This window comes from Python bivittatus, unplaced genomic scaffold, assembly GCF_059951505.1.
Source record: "Python bivittatus isolate LINGU-HERP-01145 unplaced genomic scaffold, Pbiv_v1 ctg000700_np1212, whole genome shotgun sequence".
Taxonomy (NCBI): domain Eukaryota; kingdom Metazoa; phylum Chordata; class Lepidosauria; order Squamata; family Pythonidae; genus Python; species Python bivittatus.
In genome coordinates this window covers 42,127,777-42,150,978 of record NW_028277098.1, presented here as the reverse complement: position 1 = coordinate 42,150,978, position 23,202 = coordinate 42,127,777, and the positions used below count along the sequence as shown (strand labels likewise).

General features: G+C 40.4%; 1 protein-coding gene across 1 annotated transcript in view; it reads right to left on the bottom strand.

Moving 5' to 3' along the window:
* The window catches only part of PLPP3 (phospholipid phosphatase 3), an 80,526-nt gene extending 57,525 nt beyond the window's left edge, over nt 1-23,001 (bottom strand). The window contains exon 1 of the mRNA XM_007430773.3: nt 22,257-23,001. Coding sequence (XP_007430835.1) covers nt 22,257-22,395 — 139 coding nt within the window. The 5' untranslated portion in view covers nt 22,396-23,001. The remainder of the gene's footprint in view (nt 1-22,256) is intronic.
* Between the last annotated feature and the right edge of the window lie 201 nt (nt 23,002-23,202).

Genomic DNA, 23,202 nt, shown 5'->3' with positions numbered 1-23,202 from the left:
TAATGCGTCTATCTCATATATTGATTTCACCTTTTGAATTGCCATACTGACATAAATGAACATTTGCACGATATTCTAATTTTTCAAGTTTTACCTGTATAACTTATAAGCAGTAATTAGTGTATTATGTCTCACTGAAGAAAACAGAATGGGATTTACACTGTAAAACTAAGCAGGTTCACTCAGCAGAAAAAAATCCTCATGTTTTTAAGTCGATAGTCTACATGAAATTAACAATTTCAGTAGAAATTTCTGATTTTCACTAGGCTGTACTCCGGACCCTATACATCAATAATATTCTAGGTAGCAAACCTCAAAAACACTTAGAATAAAGGAAGAGCTGTCCCAAGAAAGGGGAGAGAAGCCGAGAAAAAAGTAGAGAAAAGAGATAACTCCCTAATTTTGACTTCCTCCGCTTTCAAAGAAAGCCATGCTCTGCTGAGTGTTTTTCTACTTCACTGCATACACCCAATGTGTTTTGCTCCTCTCCAAGAGCTCTAGAGGCTTCGCCAACCCCAAGCTGTTTTGAGTAAAGCCAAGCCTCAACTCTGCCACTGAAAAGCTTCTTTGTTTGCAGCTGCCTCCCAACTCAGCATACCCTGCGACTGAACCCCTTAATCCTGTAGAATGGTTGGTGGGCCTTGGCAGCTGGAGGATCTGCTAGCAGGTCCTGGTTCCCCTTAATAGATTTCCAAGCATCAGTGCTAAGACACATTTATTATCAAGGAGCTCTTTCTAGTGCCAATTTAAAAAAAAATGGGGGAATCAACTGAGCAGGGGAAAGAATGGCACAGAATGATTTTAAATGAAACTTTTATCCTTAATTACTACCAGAGATCTAAAGTTATCCTACTCCAGTTAAATCATGAAAAGGCATCATTTTCCAGCAATATCTGGTTAAGAAGCACCACAAAGCTTGAAATGGGTTGTTTTCATTCTTAGTATTGTAATACTGTATTATAAAGTGAATTTAAAGGATACTACTTCTTCAGCTTTTCTTTGCTTTTCCTTTTTTCGGCAGCAGCTGTTTGGCTCAAGCTCTCCATACTGAAAGCTTTGGATTCTTTCCTTCAGTTTCTCTGGAGCAATTTTCTAATCCATAAATGTACTTGCTAATATATACTTCAGGGTTCAAAAAGCCTAACCCATCCAAAAAAGGCCACAATTGCCATGATTGTCATTTTTAAAATAAATTGGTGAATGAGAATGTCACAGAGTAAATGTCCTGACTATTAGCTTGTTATAAAAAAGTTGCATGACATTTATTTTTAATATTAAAGCATTACCTCAACATACATTTCCACCTTGCGACTTTCCTAAGTTACATTTATGAATCTGCTTCTTTCTATAATAGACTGCTGAACCTATACTATCTGGCAGCAGACAGAAAGGCAACTGCCAATCCCTTGCTTATGGAAAATCCAAACATTTATTTTCCTAAATAAATACCAATGATTTGACCTGGAAAGCTCAGTGCTGGCATCAATGAGAGTCAATCTATATATTACTTTTAGCATGCTCCAGCCTTGAGTGCAGATCCTCCTCTACATGCACACACACACTGCCAGCATGGAACTGCTGATTCAGGTCAGGGTTGATAACCATTTATCCCCCCTGAAGTAAGATCTAAGTTCTCCTACGCTGTACCTGCAATTTACATTTTCTGTGCATGTGACAAAATAATTGTGTGTAATTTGTGGGGAAAGAGCCAGTATGGAGTACTGATTAAGGCACCAGGCTAGAAACGGGAGATTGTGAGTTCTAGTCCCACTTTAGGCACAAAGCCAGCTGGGTGACCCTGGGCCAGTCACATTCTCTCAGCCCTGGGAAGAGGCAATGGCAAACCACCTCTGAAAAAGCTTGCCAAGAAAACTGTAGGGAATAGTCCAGGCAGTCGCCAGGAGTTGACACTGACTTGAAGGCACACACACACACAATTTGTGGGGAAGATGAACTGAATCAAGATTTCAATGTGAGGCAACAAGTAAAAAGATCCTCCTTCTATCCATCTGGGTAATCAGAAATTGTGCATCCTGAACTAAAGCCACTTAATTAAGGTAACATGCAGCTTGGCCTGAAATGGCAGTGTCAATTCAGACCCCAGAGGCACGTGCTGAAGATTCACATCAGGAACCTTATTTATAGCAGGACAGCTGGGTTCTGGCAATATGATTTTACAACAGGTTGCACATGCATCATTTTCACTGACTGCCAAGGACAAATGATTGTAAAAGCTATGATACTAGGATACTCTAGTGTGAGCTTATGAAAGATCAATCAAAGGTCTAAGGATAAGCATTCATAAAACTCCCATTTGCCACTCAGAACAGTATTTGAGAGTCAATATGAGCTATACATTAATACCAAATGACATTCTGAATAAATTTATATAGCCTTTCTCCCCAGACATAAACTAATCTTATTGCACTAAAACTGTAGGTGGCAGAGCCGTATTTTGCATGCTATCAAGAATTCTCTGTTTGAAACCCTAAGCTGGAACATTACCATTCAGTGAGGAAAACACATCTGAAATCCAAATCAGATTGAGTGCTTTGAAACAACTTGATACTCACACAGGCACTTTCAGTTCTACTGTTGGTGAAGACAACTTTGGAAGCAGATGGCAAGGCTCTAACAACTGCGGTATTCAAATCAGCAGAAATGTTGTGCCTCAGGGACAAAGTAGAGTGATATTAATAATGCAGAGAGCATCTGCTGGGGATCAAGTTGATAATTATTTGGATCACAACTCTGGGAGGAAAAATTTAAGCCTTCCTTTTCTTGCTCTGATTTTGAGGAAAACAGCTCCTCCTATGCTGGCATTTATGTCATGGGGAGAGCAAGCAAATAATGTTCCATACTCTATGGAATGTAAGCCAGACCACTTTTGCTTCACATTACGGAGAGGCAATGGGTGGGATGGAGACTCAGCTTCCTAATCAAGAAGCAAAGACTGGAAGGCATGCTCCTTAATGTGCATTTCTCCAGAAAGAAAAAAATAATAATTTGAAGAGGTTCCTGGGAAACCAGATTTTTTGGCTGTTTCCAATGCTCTATTACAGCTATCACTGCAGGTGCACCAGAGGCATATCTAGCACTAGATGAAGTTTTCTATGTGTGTTAGGATTCACTCGTTGGCACTGGGGGATTTTGACTCAACACAAACAGCAAGTCTCAAAATTGGAGTTTCAGAGAAAAGACTTGATTAAAACAATACACACTGACTGCAAGAAAGCATTTAACATCATCTCAAACTTGCCCGTAGTTTGTTCACTTTTCAAAGTCCAGGCAAAATCCATGCCAGGGAATTGGCTAAAGCCTCCGGTTGCTGGTATACAATTTGCTATGCAAAGCAGAAAAAGAAAAGGCTGGGAAATGTATTTCCAAGAAAGGACCAAGCCAAGCCTTCAGAAAGCGTCTTTGTAACTTTAAGCATGTGAGGATGTTTCTCTCTCTTCACTTAAATGGACCTTTTCCAAGAGCCTATCTGACTTTTCCATGGATTTGTGTTTGTGAATAATTCATGGCAAGTAAAAAAAGAGGAAGGCTGAAAGTGTTGCAAACCTTGTCCTTTAGGAGAACAGAGGCTATTGGGAAGTATTATTCTCTAGAAGCTCACTCACAAACGAATGCAACCTTGAATGACATACCACAAAGACACAAGCCAAGACTCAGCATGAAATAGGAGTAAAATAGAGGAGATAGGGTACACGCATGCACAGAAGCCCCAATTTCAAGTAACCTCACCCACCCAGCTGTTATGAAAGGATGCTATATAGAGATATGGTTGAACCCACTCGCAATCCTATCCGTGACTAGAGACATCAATATGAAAGAATTCCCGATCATAGACAGGGGTCTAAAGCACTTTTAGACAGATGTGCACAGACACTGGAATAGAATTGGTGTGCAGCAAAACCCTCCTCATTTAGCCCCAGATATGTGCAAGCAAGTATCAGTATAAGCCTTCTGAGGATTTGAGAAAAGCTGCAGAATAGATGTATACAGAATGTTTCCTGGCAGATGGTTCTTAATGATGATAGCTGAGAAAAAAACAACAACAACATGTGATTATTCCATCATTACCTCCTTAACAAATATATCGTGGAAAGAAAAAAAAGAAAAAAAATGGGATCTTTGGTCATGAATGAGGTTATATGATTGCACTGCGTATATACAGCCTTACTGGCGAGAGTGAAAATCTATAAAAGCGTGCCTATGGCAAAACAGGTACTGCCACCCTGCACAACTATTTACTACATTTTTGTAGTTTCCTTTTACAGTGATTGTAGCATAGTTTTCAAACAGATCTGGAAGATGGTGATCTAAAAGGTAAAAGGAGAGGTTCAACAGCAGCCTTCTTTATCTGCTGGCCAGATGTGTTAATTATAACTCCTATCATCTCTGGCTAGCAGAGGTGTGTTGGTGGGATGATGGGAGTTACAATGCAACAGATCTGGAAGATACTAGGTTGAGTAAGGCTCGGCTCTAGAAAAATAAGGTATGGGCAAGAAATTGTTCTCCATTCTTCATCCACCTGCCCCTCCTGCTCTCAAAATTAGTCTCACCTCCACTCTACACAGATGAAGAGATGTCATGTTTAGTCATGTCTAACTTGGCCCTTGCTCTCTGGTTTTGGATTTCACAACCCAGCCATTTAATGAGAACATTAGCCTGATGTCTTAGGGGCCTTTCTCCACCTGCTTGAAGAAACCCAAGCACTGGAGACAAACCAGAACTTGTAAACTTCACAAGATTTCTATAATTAGGCATCCGTTTTCCAGCATCTGAAAAGGGCTGCCACTTTGACAGCAAAGTAAAGCCCTCAACAAAATAAATGTGAGGAATACGCCCATTCAGTAAAAGCCTTAGGGATCCTAGTATGAAACTAGGCCTCCCACCTGCTTCTGATTCGTTTTGGCCCCAAACTATAAATAGCTTATTTGTATAAATATGCCACTGGCAATACAATCTAAGCCTTAAAAAATGCAAGCAAAGCACCAGGCAGGCTACTGATATAATCAAACAGAGACACAATGGGATTCCAGGAGCAGACAATGGTGCTGATTAATAGGCTACAGCCAAATCATTATATCAAAGTGGAAGACAGGGTTGTTGATATCAGCTAATCTCAACTAAAAGAGCTCTCAATGTGTTCCTCTTCTGAGCAACTGGTGGCATCTGAAAAAGGCTATTCTAGAATCCAGAAGGACCCTAGAAAACTCTCAGTTCCTTTGATGAAAGTGGAACCCAAGACACATTTCACTTTGAAGAAAACGTTTAGGCATTGGAAAAGTTCAGAAACTCATCAAGCTTCCAGAGCTCTCTGTCGCCCTTTGGTAACATTGGTTCATTTCTTTGCCTTATCTGAATAAACAATGCTTGGGTGCATAGAAGACTGTATGTCTGTGATTCATCATTCTCCTTCTGTCTTTAATAACCAACCCACTCAATCTGTGAATGCGACTGTTTCTTCCACTCTTCCTCACTTACCCTAACCAGGGCACAAACTTATCCCAGCAATCAATTGTTCTGTCAGGACCTCTTGACGTTGCCTTTGTTTCACCCCCAAACCACTTGTGGGGCAACTTAAAGTCATCCTTATCTGTTCTGGTTTTAAAGTAGCCTTTTTCCTCTTCACCTGGAAAAATTTTCACTGTGGATATGATCAATGGCAACCTGGTAGCTGATGCACCATGGAGTGGCCATCTACCCAGCTCCTAGAAACAGTGCTAGTCCTACACTGAACAGAAGGCCAATTCAAACCAGCAAAGAAAACTGGGTTCTGCCAGCTGTAAATTGTTTGTCCTGTCATCTCTGGGTACATTATGAGTTTTCTGCTCCTTCTGTCAACTAGGGGCTCCACATGACTATACTTTTACTGTATTTATTATATTTTATTATTGCTGAGGACTCATACAAGACTATTACAACTATGCCCTGACTGCAATATTCCTGGGACCAGCCTCAGGCAATTGCATAGTTTGTACAACACACCATGGTCATTTATGTTCTCCTTGGCGGGGAGGAGGGCTCCATTTTGCTTTAGAAGTAACTGGTACCATGGTAATAGCTATTCTTATGGGTGGGCCAATCACAGTAGCACAGTTCTAGATGTCCACACTGTGCATCTGTTATTCACGGCTGCTCCTTGGCTACTTCCGGATCCTGCTACCTACAGGGTCACCACAGGATTCCTTGGGGGCTCAGTGCCAGCACTGCCATTCCCTTGAAGCACTAGCCATATCGGTCACTTCCTCTACCCCCACCACAAGCCCTCTCCATTCCTGTTACCTGTCAGCTGGGCTAATTCTGAACATGGGTTTACTGCTCTTTAAGAAGCACTTCATTCCTGTTCAAAAATAGTTCAAATGACGATGTGCAGAGTAGGGCCTACACTGAGCAGCAGTACTGGGAGCACCCCCTCCTTCACTCTGCAGCTCCTCTGCACCTATCATCTGGCTGTTTCTGAACCCAGATTTAGATTCAGAACACTATTATCAGTAATCAGAAACAGCTCAAATGACAAGTAACAGGCATGGAGGAGTTGCATCAAACAGGAGAACTGGTAGTTTTCCCTCCCCCTGATTGCATGTTACCTCTTAGTTGGCTGACCCACCATTTTAAGCATCTGAGTAAACCTGGCCCATGCCACCCATCTCTTGTCAGGGAGAAAGACTGGTGGCGCTATCCTGCCAGCAGGTGATACTTGGTGGGAGGGGAAACAAAGCCAGAAGAATCTACCAATCCTTTTCCTTAACCTGACCTGCAATAAGTAAGGACAGCACCATTTTCTGGCTTGTTATCATGGCAAAATAGAAATCAGAAGTGGGGGCAGCACAATTTAGGCCTTCATACTTTTCTGCCACCTTAAGAAGTGGTGGACAGCCCTTTAACTTGGTCTTGAGGAAGAGTTCCTGGTTGCTGGGTTTATGGGTAGGTATGCAACTGAAGTTATACTAATTGCAACATAATAATTGGAACAGAAAAGGAAAGCAAAGCCACAGATTCCTCTTTTCCTTCTATCTAGGATTTTAAAAAGAGCATTATTTTAATGTATTTTTGTGCCTATCTCAATATAGTATCCTCCAGATGCTTTTGAGGCTAAAATCCCCGTAATTCCTAACTACTGAATTCCTGGGAGTTGCGTTCTTGCATATTCAAAGAGCATCAGGTTGAGTAATGCTGTTCTAACCTTCTTTCAGTTGACTGTCCCAACCAGGTTTCCCCATTGCACGTTTTCATAGAATGGGGGGGCGGGGGGGGGGCGGAAAGGTTAACACAAGGATTTAAAGGGGAAAAGAGCTCAGAAGGTTAGAGATGCAATGTCCCATTCAGATGTATTCTTTTTAACATTTTAAGCAACAATCCTTAAAGCATTCTCACTTAGTATCTTGATATGATCTAAGTTACAGTTTAGGGAGACAGAATTTAGCCTTTCTAGCAACAAGTGGACAGGGGAAAGAAGAGGAAGGGTTCCACAGTGGGCTACAAAGTCAAAGGTTTGGTTCAGAGCAGCCACCCCCAAGCCGATGTCTTCCAGATGTGGGAAGACTCTCAGAATGCCCAGAAATGTTGGCTGAAAATTCTTAGAAAGCAAGGCTAAGAATTGTAGGAGTTTAATTCTAACATAACTGGACAGTCCCAGGATACAGAAAATGCCACTTCAAATCTGGGCAAGGTCATATTTAACAGCTAAGTATTGACTCTCAAGAAATTTAGTGAGATGCGTTAGTGGTCTCCAACTAATTAAGATACTGGGCAGTAGGAGGAGATGACTTGCAGGGAAGAAAGAATTTTTCATTGGGGATCTGTTTGAGGTTGCTTGGGTGAGAAATACAATTAACTGCATTAAAATTACCGGTTTACCTCAAAAGGCTTCTGAGATGGTGTTATTCTTGCCTCAAAACCATGGCAACGGGTCTCTTTTGCTAAGATCTTAGCTTGGTGTTCTTGGCCAGTTGCCATGGAGACCAGGCTTGTACAATGCCTACACTGAGCGCAAGAGTGGGAAAGACAGCTCGCTCAGGTTTCTGTGCAAATTATGTGCCACAGGAGCTAACCTCTGCTAACAGCTTTAGCAGTGGAAAAAAAATAGCAGGAAAATGCCTCTCCACCTCCCTTGCTCTTTCCCCACACAGGAGACTGAAACAGCTGACAAAGATTTCAAAGAGCTGGGACACACACATACTTCACGTTCTCTTCGTTTTCTCCCTTTTAGAAAGTAATGCTTAAGCCAATCCATGAAAGGAAAGGGCGGGCCTGCCTCTATTATGTCTAAACTCTAAGTCTACAATAGGAGAAAAAAGAACTCTGGAAATGGATCAATATGCATTTTGAAGATTTTTTTTTTCCAACATGTGCATGAACCTGTGCAGACTCAGTAACATTGTAAAAGAGATGTTCACTTAAAGCAATTGCACTTGAGCCCATTTTAAAATAAAAGAAGTTGTGGATTTGTGGCTGTGATGCAATGCTGCCACCATTTTTCATGAAAAGCATGGTGATATCTGATATGTGAACTGCAGCGGCCTGTGGAAAAAAAAACAGTGTATTAAACAGTGAGGAATTACTAAAAGTAGTATACAGAGAAACTTAACCCTGTGATTAACAACACCGGCAGAGATAGCTGCTTTTACTCACTGTAGAATTAGCACCTGAAGCTGTTGCTTCTAAGTACTGAAACTACTCAAAGCATTCAGTGAGTCATAGGACTGGGGAAAAGGAACCAGAAACAACCTGGATGAAATTTTGCTAATAGAGGACCCGCCATACTAGTCTCTCTCCATCTTTTTCTGAACTTTTTCTTCCCATCTAAAGATTCTGTTTTCAAACCCAACCACATCCTCAATCTGTAACGAATAAGTACAGAGATAGACAGGTAAATTAGTGTTTTGGAACACTAATTCAAGCCACAGCACCTAACACAGCACAGAAGGAACAGAATAAGTCATTTTTGATTTCTAAACCACAGTAAAATACCTTAACACTATAAGAATACACAAAGCAGTAAATCTTCTCCAGTCGGATGAAACAATGGGACAAGTTAAAATGTATTTTACAGATCCAATATGTACCATCAATACAATCCTCAGTTGAGAATTATTTGCCTTTCCTAAGGCTTGACTGATGAAGAGAGGACCAGGTTATCTGCCTTAAATACTTGATCCCATTTTACCCCAGAGTGTAACAGCCACTAATCTAAATCTGGAATAAAAGGTATATTATATTTATCCTCATGGTTTGGGATCACTGGGGATCATTTGGATTTAAAATCCAAATATTTTAAATAGGGAAAAACCTAAACTTTCCATACACTGGAGAGGAATGTAAAAGAAGCACTTATTAGCATATTACTTGGCAGAAGATCCTGAGAGCTAGAAAAGACCTATTTCACTCTCTAGAGAGGACGGCACTGTAGTGGACAGGGGACTGGTACTTGGCAGTAAGTTAACTCCTTGCTTCGCATATGTATGCAGAATGTTAGATGGACACTTAAATGCAGCTTTCCCCAAAGTGCTATCTTGCATTTGCGTGAGACTACAAGAGTCATCTAACATGAATATTAGAGCCTAACAACAGAGGTCTTCACCCTAAGACAGCCCTAGGAAAACAGTAAATCTGGATTTAGGCTGCTGGCAGTTTGACACCATCATCTTAAAAAAAAAAAAACTTAAATAGTCCTTGTATTGGAACTTTTAATGTCATGACAACACACACATGCCACTGATTTTGCAGATATTGTTACATCTTAATAACAGCTTGGTGCTTACAGGAAGGGCATCAAACATGAACTGACCGAAGTCCACTGTTTACTAAGCCCTCTTACTAAAACTGAGTTTTAATCTACTCCCCCAGCAAAATCAAGAAAAAGGGAGAGAAGAATGGGGACCTTAACTGAAGGCTGGTATAGTTATTGTGCCCTGTTTTTACATTTAAACTTAATAGTCAACAAATATTTTTAAGAGCATACTAGACATTAGATGACGTTTGATGGCGTTCAGCTAAGAAAGCAGTGTATAAATCTGCTCTCTTCTGCCTTGAATCTGTGATGTTGTACTTGACCACAGGTGCGAAAACCGCCACCCCAAATCCATGCAAACTTGGCTGAACACTCCATTTTGTCCCTTGCTTGGTTTCTCAAAGTGACGACAACTTGTAATTTACAAGCTGTGTCTACTGATTAGAGACATTACACTTGGAACTAGCTAAATCAACCAACAATCAAGAGAAAGCTCTACCTTCTCATGGCAGCTGTCAAAACAAAAGCTGCATATACATAAGTCTAATTCACAGACTTAGCTTCCCACCAGCAAAAGAATCAGTACATTGAAGGAACATGCAATCTCTGGTGCTGAAAGCTGCAAGGCAAGGAAGGAATTAAGAATAATCAACAGATATCTGACACAGAGTGCAATATAGCACTTGTACCATTTGTGCCTTTTAATACCAATTTCATTTTCACTAGTTGCTTACTCATCCCCTATCTCCTTTACATATAAAGCCCTGAAGAGCTTGGAATCCAATGATTTTTGGAGATCTCTCCTAATATCAAGGAGGCAAGCAACCTAGCCTTTGAGATAACTGTGCAGGACCTACTTGCAATAATGCTGATGGATGATGATGATGATGATTTATTGGATTTCTCCCCCGCCCATCTCCCCCACAACAGGGGACTCTGGGCGGCTTACAGAGACATTAAAACTATAAATATATATAAAATACATAATATATATAGAATTACAACAATACTAAAAAAGGAAAATCCAAGAAGATGGATAATCAGGCCAGGGACAGCTGGCCACTATGGGGCTAGCCATCTCCCTGCTTGAGATATTCCCTCCCCGCCCCAGGCCAAGTGGCAGAACCAGGTCTTCAAGGTCCTTCGGAAGGCCAGGAGTGAGGGGGCCAATCGCACTTCCAGGGGCAGAATGTTCCAAAGAGCGGGGGCTACCGCAGAGAAGGCCCACCTTCTGGACCCCGCTAGACAGAGTTCTTTTACTGAGGGGGTCCGAAGTATGCCGTCTCTGTGTGAGGGGGGACGGGTTGAAGTCATAGGGGAGAGGCGGTCCCTTAGGTAACCTGGCCCCATGCCATGTAGGGCTTTAAAGGTAATAACCAACACCTTGAATTGGACCTGGAAGCAAACTGGTACCCAATGCAGCTTGCGGAGCAATGGTGTTACATGGGCCCTTCTCGGGGCTCCAAAAATAGCCCGCACGGCCACATTCTGGACCAGCTGTAGCTTTCAGATACTCTTCACGGGTAGCCCCATGTAGAGCACATTGCAGTAGTCTATCTGGGAGATAACAAGGGCATGAGTGACTGTTCGAAGGACATCCTGATCCAGGAAAGGGCGTAACTGATGCACAACCCAAAGCTGTGCAAAGGCCCTCCTTGCCACAGCTGCCACCTGCTCTTCAAGCAGGAGCCATGAGTCTAGGAGGACCCCCAGATTACACACTGGGTCTGTCTGGGGTAGTGCCACCCCATTGAGCACCAAAGATGACAAAGCCCCTGATACAGAGGAGCCATTAACCCATAGCCACTCCGTCTTACCAGGGTTCACCCAAAGCCTGTTGCTCCCCATCCAGACCCTTACAGCCTCCAGGCACCGAGAAAGGGCGGCCACGGCATCACCTACTTCACCAGGGATGGAGATATATAATTGCGTATCATCAGCGTACTGATAATACCTCATCCCATGGTGACGGATGATCTCACCCAGCGGTTTCATGTAGATGTTGAAAAGGAGTGGGGAGAGAACCGAACCCTGCGGCACCCCACAGAGGAGAGGCCGAGGATGGGACCTCTCGCTCCCTATCAACACCGATTGGGATCGGCCCTGAAGAAAGGAGGTGAACCAGCACAATACTGTGCCGCCCACCCCCAATTCCATGAGTCATCCCAACAGGATACCGTGGTTGATGGTATCGAAAGCCACTGAGAGATCAAGGAGAGCAAGGATGGTCGCACTTCCACCATCCCGCTCTCACCTAGGAACAGATGGCCATCACCTGAGTAACTTACTTTTGACTGTGACACTTGCTTTGTAGATTTCTATTTTAGTGGAAGTACATTTAGTATCTTTAGCATTTCACTTTTACCAATTGCTACCACCTTGAGTCTACAAAAGTAGATAGTCTATAAATTTGTGTAATAAATGAATAAACACTATTTTACCCTGGCCTTGGGTTCTCACTATATTTTCACTGATTATTCTTTAAAGTTTTTACAGAGAGCAGAAAACAACAAAATTGTGCCTATTCCCACAAGGTAGATAAATTTAATTAATATTATCTGAGATTAGCTTCAGGTCCAGAACTTTCTGCAACAGGACCTAGACTTCAAACCTACAGGTAATAATGTTTTAAATAAGCAGGTGGAACCTGACAACTTTTAGTATTAGAGTAGTCTAATACTAGAGTAGTATTAAGCATTAGAGTAATTGATTCTCTTTCCAAGAAATATAATCTGTATGTATGTATTTAATATATTTATATGGATGCCCATCTCATATACGTGACTCTAGGTGACTGACAATGAAAAACAAAATAAAAACGGGATAAAACCACCAAAATAATAATAATAATAAAAAATCAAAAGCATAAAATAGCTGCCAAGAACATTCATAACATTCCACATTCAAACTAATCATGAAACGGGCTCACCCATACTGCCAGGGCCCCAGGCTAGATGGCAAAGCCAAGTTTTTAATGCCTTGCGAAAGGCCAGCAGGGTCAAGCAAGTCTAATCTCAGGGAGGATGATATTCCAGAGGGCAGGAACCATGGCAGAAAAGGCTCTCTTCCTGGGTCTCACCAGATGGTATTCTCAATGGACAGGACCCAGAGCATGACACTCCAGCATGCTGGGAACTAATTACTGGGAAATTAGTTACTTTCATATGATTCCCACATTAAGAATATCAAAACAACAGGAATTTCATTTGCTGATAGAGCTGACAATTGTGCTGATTTGGCAAAGGATTCAAGATTAAAAACTAGTAATTTCATAGACTGTTCAGTCAGATGGTCCAATGGTATAGCTGGTCCAATGGTATAGCTGTCTCTTTAGTTTCTGCTTCCAGTCTTTAAAATAGAAACTTTAATAATACCTAGATTGAAGAAATACTATCAGAACTAGTTATGGGATTATGATTTCAGATCAGGTATTTGCATACCATTTCTTATGATTCTGGATCCTAGATGAAACTTGGAAAATTGGACCAAGTGCATTTGGCACTTCTTATTCTAGCTACAGATTTTACCTGCAATACCTACCTACATGAAAACACGTAGGAGAAGGAGCGGGAAAAGTTATGAACAATTTTAAGCAATACTATTTGGGAATTATGTAATCTGCAATCTAACACATCTGAGTAGCACCAGATAAGGAAGAATGGTGTAATCATGCTGTTGATTCTCTTGGACTTCCCAACAGCTTTGATCATACTTAATACAAAGTAATTCCTTATTGCAAATGTGATTAATAGTAGAATTTAGTAGTGACCTATAGGATTAGTAATTTTTTTGCTTCTGGACTGACAAAAAAAATGCATTTTTCCCCGTTAACTGAGTTTTGTATTGTGATAATGAACAAGACAACTGAACTCTTGATTGAATGAGACTCAATTCCATACTAAAATATTTAGGGCTACAACCTTCATTGTTTTGGATATTCAGAAACAAGACTTCTAGACTTTGCTTATCTTTTAAAAATGTCCTTTACTTTGGAATATCTCTCAGATAAAATAAGTGTTATTTTTAGCACTTTTACCATTTACTCCAAAAATGGTTCAGAGGATCCATCTACTTGGATAAACTTCACAGAGTAAGGAGATAAAAAAGGCATTATCAGCTCATCAGCTTCTGCTTGCTCTTAAGTAACTGACTGATGCAATTGAAAGATCCTCAGTAACTGAATATAGGCTGCAGTTACAACATAAATATAAAAACTTGTTCTGATGCCAATCCATAGCATCCTCCAGAGATGAACAAGTTCTGAAAGCTTTTTTGCCAGCAGATGCAGAACATCTTTAAACACTTCATGAATCAGAGTTGTAAAAAGCACAAAGTATCCCTGGTGGCCTTCCAGTTGATACTGATGGTACCTAAGATCATCCCTTACCATTTGTCATGCAAATTAGACTTCGTAGAACCTGAAACTTAGCAATTTCAGATAATGTTGCTGCTATTGCCTGGAGGTGCATAGCATGGCAACTCTGGAGATCTACAAGTTACTCATTCCTGGTACAGGACCATTTTTCAAATCTACACTAATTCAGTACAAGTACAGGTTTTTAACAAGGATACTAAAAGTATAAATTTTAACCAAACTCAGAACCATTAGCTAGATCACACTTAAGTAACTTCTAAATAGGATCTAAATGTAATGAATATATATTCTCAAGAGAATGTAAGCAATCCAAACGTGATAAGTAAACAGATAAAATGCACAGTCTATTTAAAGGATAATCCTGGTAGAAAACAAGGCATTCAGAAATAAAGGCTGTGAAATTTGTAAGCAACAAAAAATGGGATAAATATCCTTGCCTGACAGTTTATTCATAACTTTTGCCCAACTACTTATTTTGTTTAAATTCATCTTTATTGCTAAATCTGCAATACCATCCCCCCTTTTTGGGGGAATAACTCCCACTAAATTCAGTGGCAACTGCTGAAATGTAGTAGATATTTAACTCCATTGTTAATTACTATTCCACCTATATGATAAATAGTTTAGACAATATGAAAAAATCATAATGATTTACACTGAAGGGAAAGTTCATACATACTAATTAAATAGATTAGTGTGGCACCCAATTAAGACAAATTCAAGAGACCATTTTTCTTCCTGTTACTTGGTACTACATAGTACATTACAAAAACTACTACTCCAACACAGGAAATATGTTTTTATGTACTTTTTTTTTTCAGTTTCACATTTTTAAAGAACAAAATGGAGTACTGAGGTGATTTCATGATGCCCAGAAAACTAATTACAGGTAGTCACCAGTTTAAGAACAAGTTCCATTCCCAAGGTCTGTCCTTAAAGTCAAATTTGTACATAAGCCGGAACAGTATTATTGTATATTACAGTATAAGTAGTATTGTATAATGACCTTGAACCATTGTGTATTTAAGTAGAATTTTGCTACAATAGGCTCCATTCTTAACTATGGGTTGTCTGTAACCCAGGCGTTCTTAATCCGGGGACAACCTGTATTGCTATAAGGTAAAGATAAAATAAACCGATTTCCATTTCCAATGTATTGACATAGCTGTGCAAGCCCATGCACTTCACTCAAAAGCTACCTATGTATAGGGTTCTGAGTACATATATACAAAAAGAGACTTCAAAAATGCATTTTAGTATCATTAGATACTATACAATTGACCAACATCTGTCATCACAAAACCAAAATGTGTTCTAGATAAAGTAATAAAAAGCCATCCACCATTGTTCAAAGTATTTTACCATTCCTACCTCATTCCTACAACTTTATTATTCTGTCTGGAGCCTGCAGAAATCAGGCTGAGAAATAACAACTTGCCCATGGCCACTCCATCTGTAACTCAGTTGAAATATCAATAATCTTTTCCACTGTCTACAGAACTCTTTGAAAGTAACCTTTCATCTCCAACAAGCTACAGTTCCCTAGTTTTCAAAACCATGTTAAAACTACCATTGGATGAAAAACCAACAGGAACATGTTTGAAGATTCATAAGGAAAGAAGAGAAACTGTACTTTTGCCAATATCTCAACAAAATAGGCCCTTAATTAATGTTCTTCTTAACATGTTGGTGAAGTTGCAAGCCTTTAGCACAATAAATCCTATTGAAATCCTAATGAGTATAACTGCATTGTTAATCACAGATTTTTTTGTTGTTGTTGTTGTTATAGAGTAGATGTCTGAAATGTTCATCCATTCCCACCATGAATTTAAAATCAGACAATTATCTGCTTTCTTTCCACCAGTTATACTTCACCTGCATGGCTAACAAAATCACCCTTTCTTTCTAAAAATGCTCCAGTTTCTAATCCATGATAAAACAAACATGCCTGCAGGGAACTGGGCCTACAATAATATATACTAAACAAATAAGAGCATGGCCCATAGGTGCATTGATTTTAACAGCACCCCAAAGTAACATATATTAGCTAAGGACCTCCCAGAGCAAAACAGTTTCTGGTTTATAAGTCACTTAAATAAGTAAAAGACTTGCACACCCTTACATAAAAGTAATCTGAAAATTAATGACTGGCAGTAATTGGAGTGACAATCTGAATTCACATATTCTATACAAGGAGAGGAAAGGAAAGCCTATATATATATATATATATATATATATATATATATATATCTGCATTTCCCTAACTGTCACCATGGAAATAACACTGGCGCATATCCAGTGTAAGGGCAGTATATAGATCTGTGGGAAGATACACAGATGTCCAGTTTTAAGTGTCGTTAATTGAACGCTCACAGGAAAGGGCCATTCACTTGCTGTCCCTACATTTAGAGTGATCATTGGAAATGTAAATTCAACTGATGCTTTATAAGTCAATAATCCTATCCACCTTTATCAAGAAGCAAGTTCACACTGAGCTCAGCTCATAAATCTTAGGTTATTCATCTTTACTTGGAAAGAAGCCTCATTACTTCCAAGTATACATGAATAGCGCTGGGCCATAATACTCTGAAGTGATTATTTAATGGGATTAAGTAAGTTCCACTAAAAGCAATGGGATTTATTCCCTACAGTAGTAGATATGGCTAGCATTAAGCTGTGGCTTTTCATTCCAAGTTTCAACATGCAGAATGACACTAAATACAAAGTAAAGGAGGCCTGCTGGAACACAAAGGCTTTTTGCGTTAACTGTGTTATGTCAGTCATCCTATGACCATGTATCTGGCCGGTCATCACCACAATCACCATGCAAACAGAATAATTTTACTCATGTCTGCCTACAGGCCCCAATGAATTTAATGGAGCATACTTCTAAGTGTTTGATGGCTAGTAGTCACAAGGATCTTCAAGAATTAAAATGGACTTACCACATTTGCAAGCCAACCTCATTCATGTTTATTCAGAAGTAAAATAATTTGTTGTTGTTCAGTGAGACTTATTCCCTATTAAATGAGTTTAGGATCACATTTTGCACTACAATGTAAATGTTCTAAATGCTGATAAAAGCAAAGCACCTATCCAGGAATTTAATTTTCAGTTTAGAAAAGCTGGTTAATGTATAGCATTTGTATGTTTCTACTTATAAAAATTATATTGTGCATATCTATGAGTTTATTTCTTCCAGATCCTTGAGGTCCATACATTTATGTAATAACTTGGAGGGGGGGGAGAAAAAAAAACCTATTATCTTTGCCTAATATGTTAGTGCCTAATAATAGGGACCAGATAAACAGAAAAGTCTACAGAAATTAAGCCAAACTGACAGAATGAAGAAAAATGTGCTCAAAGCAAAGACAATCTATTTTATGAATGTGGATATCAAACATTCTATTGTGCCATGCTATTGTATTGTGTATTTTTATGTGAAAGCCAACTGATCACTGAAATATGGAGGAATAAGTAAAGCATTTATAATGTTACCATAACATCATGATAAAAATTGTAACTGCTAGATTTTTCAATGGATAAGCCATTTTTTAAGAAGGACCTTAGGGTATATGCAAATGATAGCATATTCCAGCTGGAGGCTTCATTAGAGGACACAGTGGCAGATTATTACTGTTCTTAAACAGTTCTGATGTATTGGCCAAAGAGCTCCCACTACAAGTGCCTCTTCTAAAGCAGTGGAGCTGTACTGTACCCTATGCTTAAAATGACAGCCTAACTTCATTCATAAGGAAAGTATCAGGAATTCAATGGGAATTACTCCTAGTAAGCACTGAAATAAATCACAACTGGCTGGGTCTGTATATGTTAATTAGACTACAATTTACAATCCACAACAGCTGGGTTCACAGAACATGCCAAGGTAAAGTTAAACAAACCACATTATGGCTTAGTTTGATGTATGAACCATGTCAATGTGATGAAGGAAGTATTAGGGGAGAAAAATATGATTAAACTGCTAGAGTGAAACCTCAGTTTAACAGACCCCCATGTAGTGGCTCCAATGGACCAAATTTGTGTCCAGACATCCTATTAAAATAACAGACAAATCCACTGGGCCCATAGAACTTGAGACAAGGCAACTAAATCTAGCTTAATTTTATGACAAATCTGTGTAATGACTTAACTGCTCAAATATTATAAATCAACATGATGGCATATTTCCCTATTTAACCTACTTCCAGGAGTATGTTTCACTGTTTTGCAATTTTCAGAAATATAACTATATGTTTACCTGCTAAGCACTCCCCTAGTCTACAAGCCATTAAAGGATTGTATCTAATGTTAAGCTGGTGAAAAATGTACAAGATAGTGAGTTGAACAATCACTTGTGGAATGGTTTATGCATATCACATTATTGAATCTGACATTTGCTCAAGAATAATAACAGGGTGCCCACAATCCCCACATTTCCAAGTCAGAAAGCCAACTTATCTGGAAGGAATCAGCCTCTCATCTCCCTGGTTGGAACAGTGCAATAGCAGAATGACATAACTGGTTGCAAACCTAAGAAAACACTGCCTATAAAGAATCTATGCCATAATAAATTCTTCTCTAGCCTTGTCTCATTATATGACACTTGTGATGCTATGTCTTCCATGAAACAGAAAGGTTAGCATTATGGATCTGTGACTTTTTCAGGACTGTTACCCGGTAATAGGAAATTATGCAGTCCAGTAGCCAAAACCAGTTTGCTTCCTATATACAAACTTGTGATCTTTCATCGTCCAATCTGTTTGATAGCAATGCAAATCACTCAAAATTTTGGATGATTTAAAAAACTATATTCCAAAATCCGCATGACTATTTATAATGCACAGCCAAAGCACATAAGTGTTGGGTTACTTTACAACTACTGCAGCCTCTTAGCCTTTTAACATTGTCCATGAGGTTTTCTTGGCAAGGATACTGGAGTGGGTTGCCATTTCCTTCTCCAGTGGATTGAAGGCAAAAGGAGAAGAGGACGGCAGAGGATGAGATGGTTAGACAGCATCACTGAAGCAATGAGCATGAAACTGAGCAAACTCAGGGAGGCAGTGAAGGACAGGAAGGCCTGGCGCGATATGGTTCATGGGGTCACGAAGAGTCGGACACGACTTAACGACTAAACAACAACAACAGCAGCCTCTACCAGTCAATCTCAACTACAATTTCTGGATCAATAGCTGAGTACTGTGGGAGCTATAATCCCAAAATATATGGCTACCTTATGCTTAAGAAACAGGATCAGACCTTTAACTGCACCTTATTCAATAGACCGTAGCGCCCTTAGTCTCAGTTTACAGTTATGTTCTTTTTCCTGTTTGCATTACCCTCCATAGATCATTATGCATAAGGCAGATGAGGGAGAAAACAATGTTTTCTCTTTAAGTGCTAATTGGAACATAAGTCTTTCTGAAATTTGTTTAGCTTGTAAGACTGAGGAACATACATGTATAAACATACTATTAAGTAAACTCTTTGCTTCAAAGTGTCATCACTTTTATATGTCAGAAGTCTAAGAGTATCTGTATTTTCTGAAGTTAATGAGAAAACATCATTTGAATAAAAAAAGGTGTTATTTTCAGAATCCCTTGTAATTACTTGAGGATACAGGAACAGATGGCTACTGATTTGCTTACCACAGAATTAACTTTGTATTTAAGAGTATGAACATCAGTCATGAAGGCTGCTAAAGACATTACTTCTTGCCTAACGTTGATTGTGATATGATACTCAACAATATGGCAGATTGTCCTAATTTCACAGAATAAGACCACATTCATGTCAGTTTTATTAAAGTACAATACTCTGAGTGGCATGAATCATGTCAATGATGTATTTCTAATGGAGTATTTTCACTTGTTCCCATAAAGTTTATTGGGTTGGCCTTTCAAATCCCAGAATTTCCAATCACAATGACTAGAAATTCTAGAGATCATAGTCTTACCCCATTTAGAAGGTGTCAAGTCACGGGACACTACAGTATAGGTATTCTCTAATTAAGGTTTAACTGTTCAAACCAACCATCTCATATGAATGCACCATTATTATAAACCCATCAGACCGTGCAAGCTGGACAGCTGCAACCAAATTACAGAGGTCAACAAAGTTAGATTCTTATTTAGCATAAATGACTGTAAGTTTCCTGTGGTCTACAGCTAATATGATTATCATATGATCTTTTCAGCATAACAAGGCTATGTATGCAAATCATAGATATTAGTTGACCAAAGTACACATTTACATATTAGAAAGCAAAATTAGTTGCTGCTCCCTGTTGAATGGACAAACTTAGAAATGGCCTTCATATAATCCTGTTTCAGTAAAGTGCACAGATCTGATTATTTTACTAGCTATAAAATCCCCACCCCATAAAGAAGAAATCACCCATAAAGAATTCATCATTAGTAATGGAGAAGCTGAAGTAGTTTGAAAGGAACAATCCTTTGGATCATATTATCAAAACGAATTCCGGGCACTTTCTTGCTGTTCTCTGCACTGGGTTATTTAAACAAACAGCTCAGTACTTTATATAGGGTGCCATATAGCATCAATGATGTTTTGTAAAATTTCTTTGCAGTATCAGCAGAGTTAACTGAAAAACTACCTTTTTTAAGTACAGGTACTCAGATGCACCTTTCAGTCCTGGATAGTTTGCAGTGTTGATGAAGAGGATCAATGTTTACCAGGGACAGACAGAATTGCTAAACACCCCTTAACATCTGCTTATGTACTGAGCAAGTCCCATCCTCTCCTTGCATTTATGTACGTTCACCACTTCCCTGTCATTCATGAAAACTGAAGCCATTATAAATAAAGCATAATAAGCCCTACTATGATTATCCAGAACGTCTTCTGGGAGGATTCCTGTCTCCCGTTAACAGCTATGGAGAACTATGAAATTCTAAAGGTGTAACCTTCAGGTCAGTGTTTCTCAACCTTAGCAACTTTTAGGATGTGTAGACTTCAACTCCCAGAATTCCGCAGCTAGCCTTGCTGGCTGGGGAATTCTGGGAGTTGAAGTCCACACATCTTAGAGTTGCCAAGGTTGAGAAACGCTGCTTTAGGTGCACAAAGGCAGGCTCACCTACTGGATTTTGGTAGGTCACACAGTTATTTAAGGTCCAGGAGCTTTGCAGGGGGAGTGCATTATTTAGTACTTGCCCCTTCCACATGTTTCAGAAGACAACTTTTATTTAAAAGGGATATTGCTGATGTCAACGTTCTGAATTCCCCCAGAAGTCCACAAAACAAATGTTGAAGCTAACCAATTACTATGGCTTTGTTGTATCACCATTCTGTGGGTATTTATGATTGTGTGGATATGCACCAAACAGCTTACACCCCCTTTAGCCCCTTAACAACCATTTTCGACTTTGTTACAGCAGCTGTAAATGGGATCTTTCCTTGAGATTAAAACACACACTCTCTCTCTCTCTCTCCAGACTTGGAACACACATAAAACACCCCCTCACGCCCATCCCCACCACAGAAAACGTTTGAAGCTCAACCATTAGCAACCAAATGAATGCAGCCAACAGAAACGGTGCCTCATTTGCCCAGTTTCCTTTAAAGTTGCTAGTCGGGATGTGATGCTTTGTTTACACAAGGCTCAGCTTACTGGTAGGACATCCATTTTTATTTAGATTCAGACTCAGAGCTAGGTGCTTTCCTAGAGTAAAATCAAGCCCATTAAAGGGGCGGGGATGAAGGGGGGACTTGTGCCTCCTATTCAAAGAGTGCTTTCGCCCATAATTCACACACAGTCACTTGAGGCAAGGCAACGAAGACTTTGAGGTTCCCCCCACCCCCGGAGCCGCTCCCAGGGCAAATGAGAACCTGGTGCAAACAAGCTCCGAACAGCAATACTCTTGCAGAAAATCAGCTCGAGAAAGTCAGTCCTCGCGTTTGTAGGAAAAAGGGGGGAAGGAAGGATAGTTGCAAAAAGCAGAATAATCGAAGAGTGAGAACAGGAGAATTGGTTAGTATTCACAGGGAGGCTGGAGGAGGAGAAAAGTTTGTGCAACGACCAACGCTGGAAGTTTGGGACTGCCTTTTTTTTTTTTTTTTTTTTAAGAGATATCCGGAAAAAGAGAATTAAATCAGAAGGGATCCGCTCGGTTCAAATCTCACCCATGAAGAGGCAGAAGAGGTCGAGACAAACCAACAAAGCTTTCTTGCTGGAGCTTTTGGTTGGATTGTTGTTCAAGGCAGTGCTGCCCCCGTTCTTGCTGTCCGGAACGATCGCCTTGTCGTACTTGTAATTCTGCATGTTTTGGTGGGAATGGGGAACCGAAGTCGCCTTTCCAAGCAACGGCGTCTTCTAGGTAGCCGACGGAGGCAGGCGGCAGGGAGAAAAGGAGGAGCAGAAAATCCAGGCGCTGGAAACGGTGCCGCTCGCTGGCTTTTCGCGTCCGGATCTTCGCTTGCTGGCGGCGGCGATGGGAGAAGGGGTCGCAAGCTTTGTTTGGGTGGACTTGCCGCTTAGAATTAAGTTTCCAGATCGCAGGAAGTGTGCGTTCCTTACACCTCCTCTCGATCGTTAGTAAGTCCTGATGAGGAATAATGAAAACTCGTTTAAAAGGATGAGTTTCAAAAAGTTGGGAAGGACAAAAAAAGTTTTGCACACACAGCGTGTTCGGGGATCCGGCTATTCCCGACCGGCGGCCAGAACTCAGATGAATAGCTCGGCCCTTAGCGAGGAGGCTCGTTGGCTAATGAATGGAGTTGGGGGGCCGGGCAGAGAGAAGGGCGAGCGTCCAGGAGGACCTCGCCCGCAAGCCGAGCTCAAACCCCCAAAATATCGCAGAAGCTGCGCTACCGCTGCTAGCGCCGCCACCGGTACTGTGGGATCGAGCTGGTTGTATCTCTACTTTTATTTCGTCAGGTCCTTTTCCACTGTGCGCTATCCAAGTACAACCCCCTTCCTTAAACTGGCAGATATGATAATTAACTTCGCGGTCGTTCCCCCCACCCCGTCCCGGTCTCCGCCCGAAGCGGAGCGAAAAGCAGCAAAACGACCTGCGGGCGCCCCTAGCGGTGACTGGGAAGAGCAACCGCGCGCCGGCTTAAGGCGAAC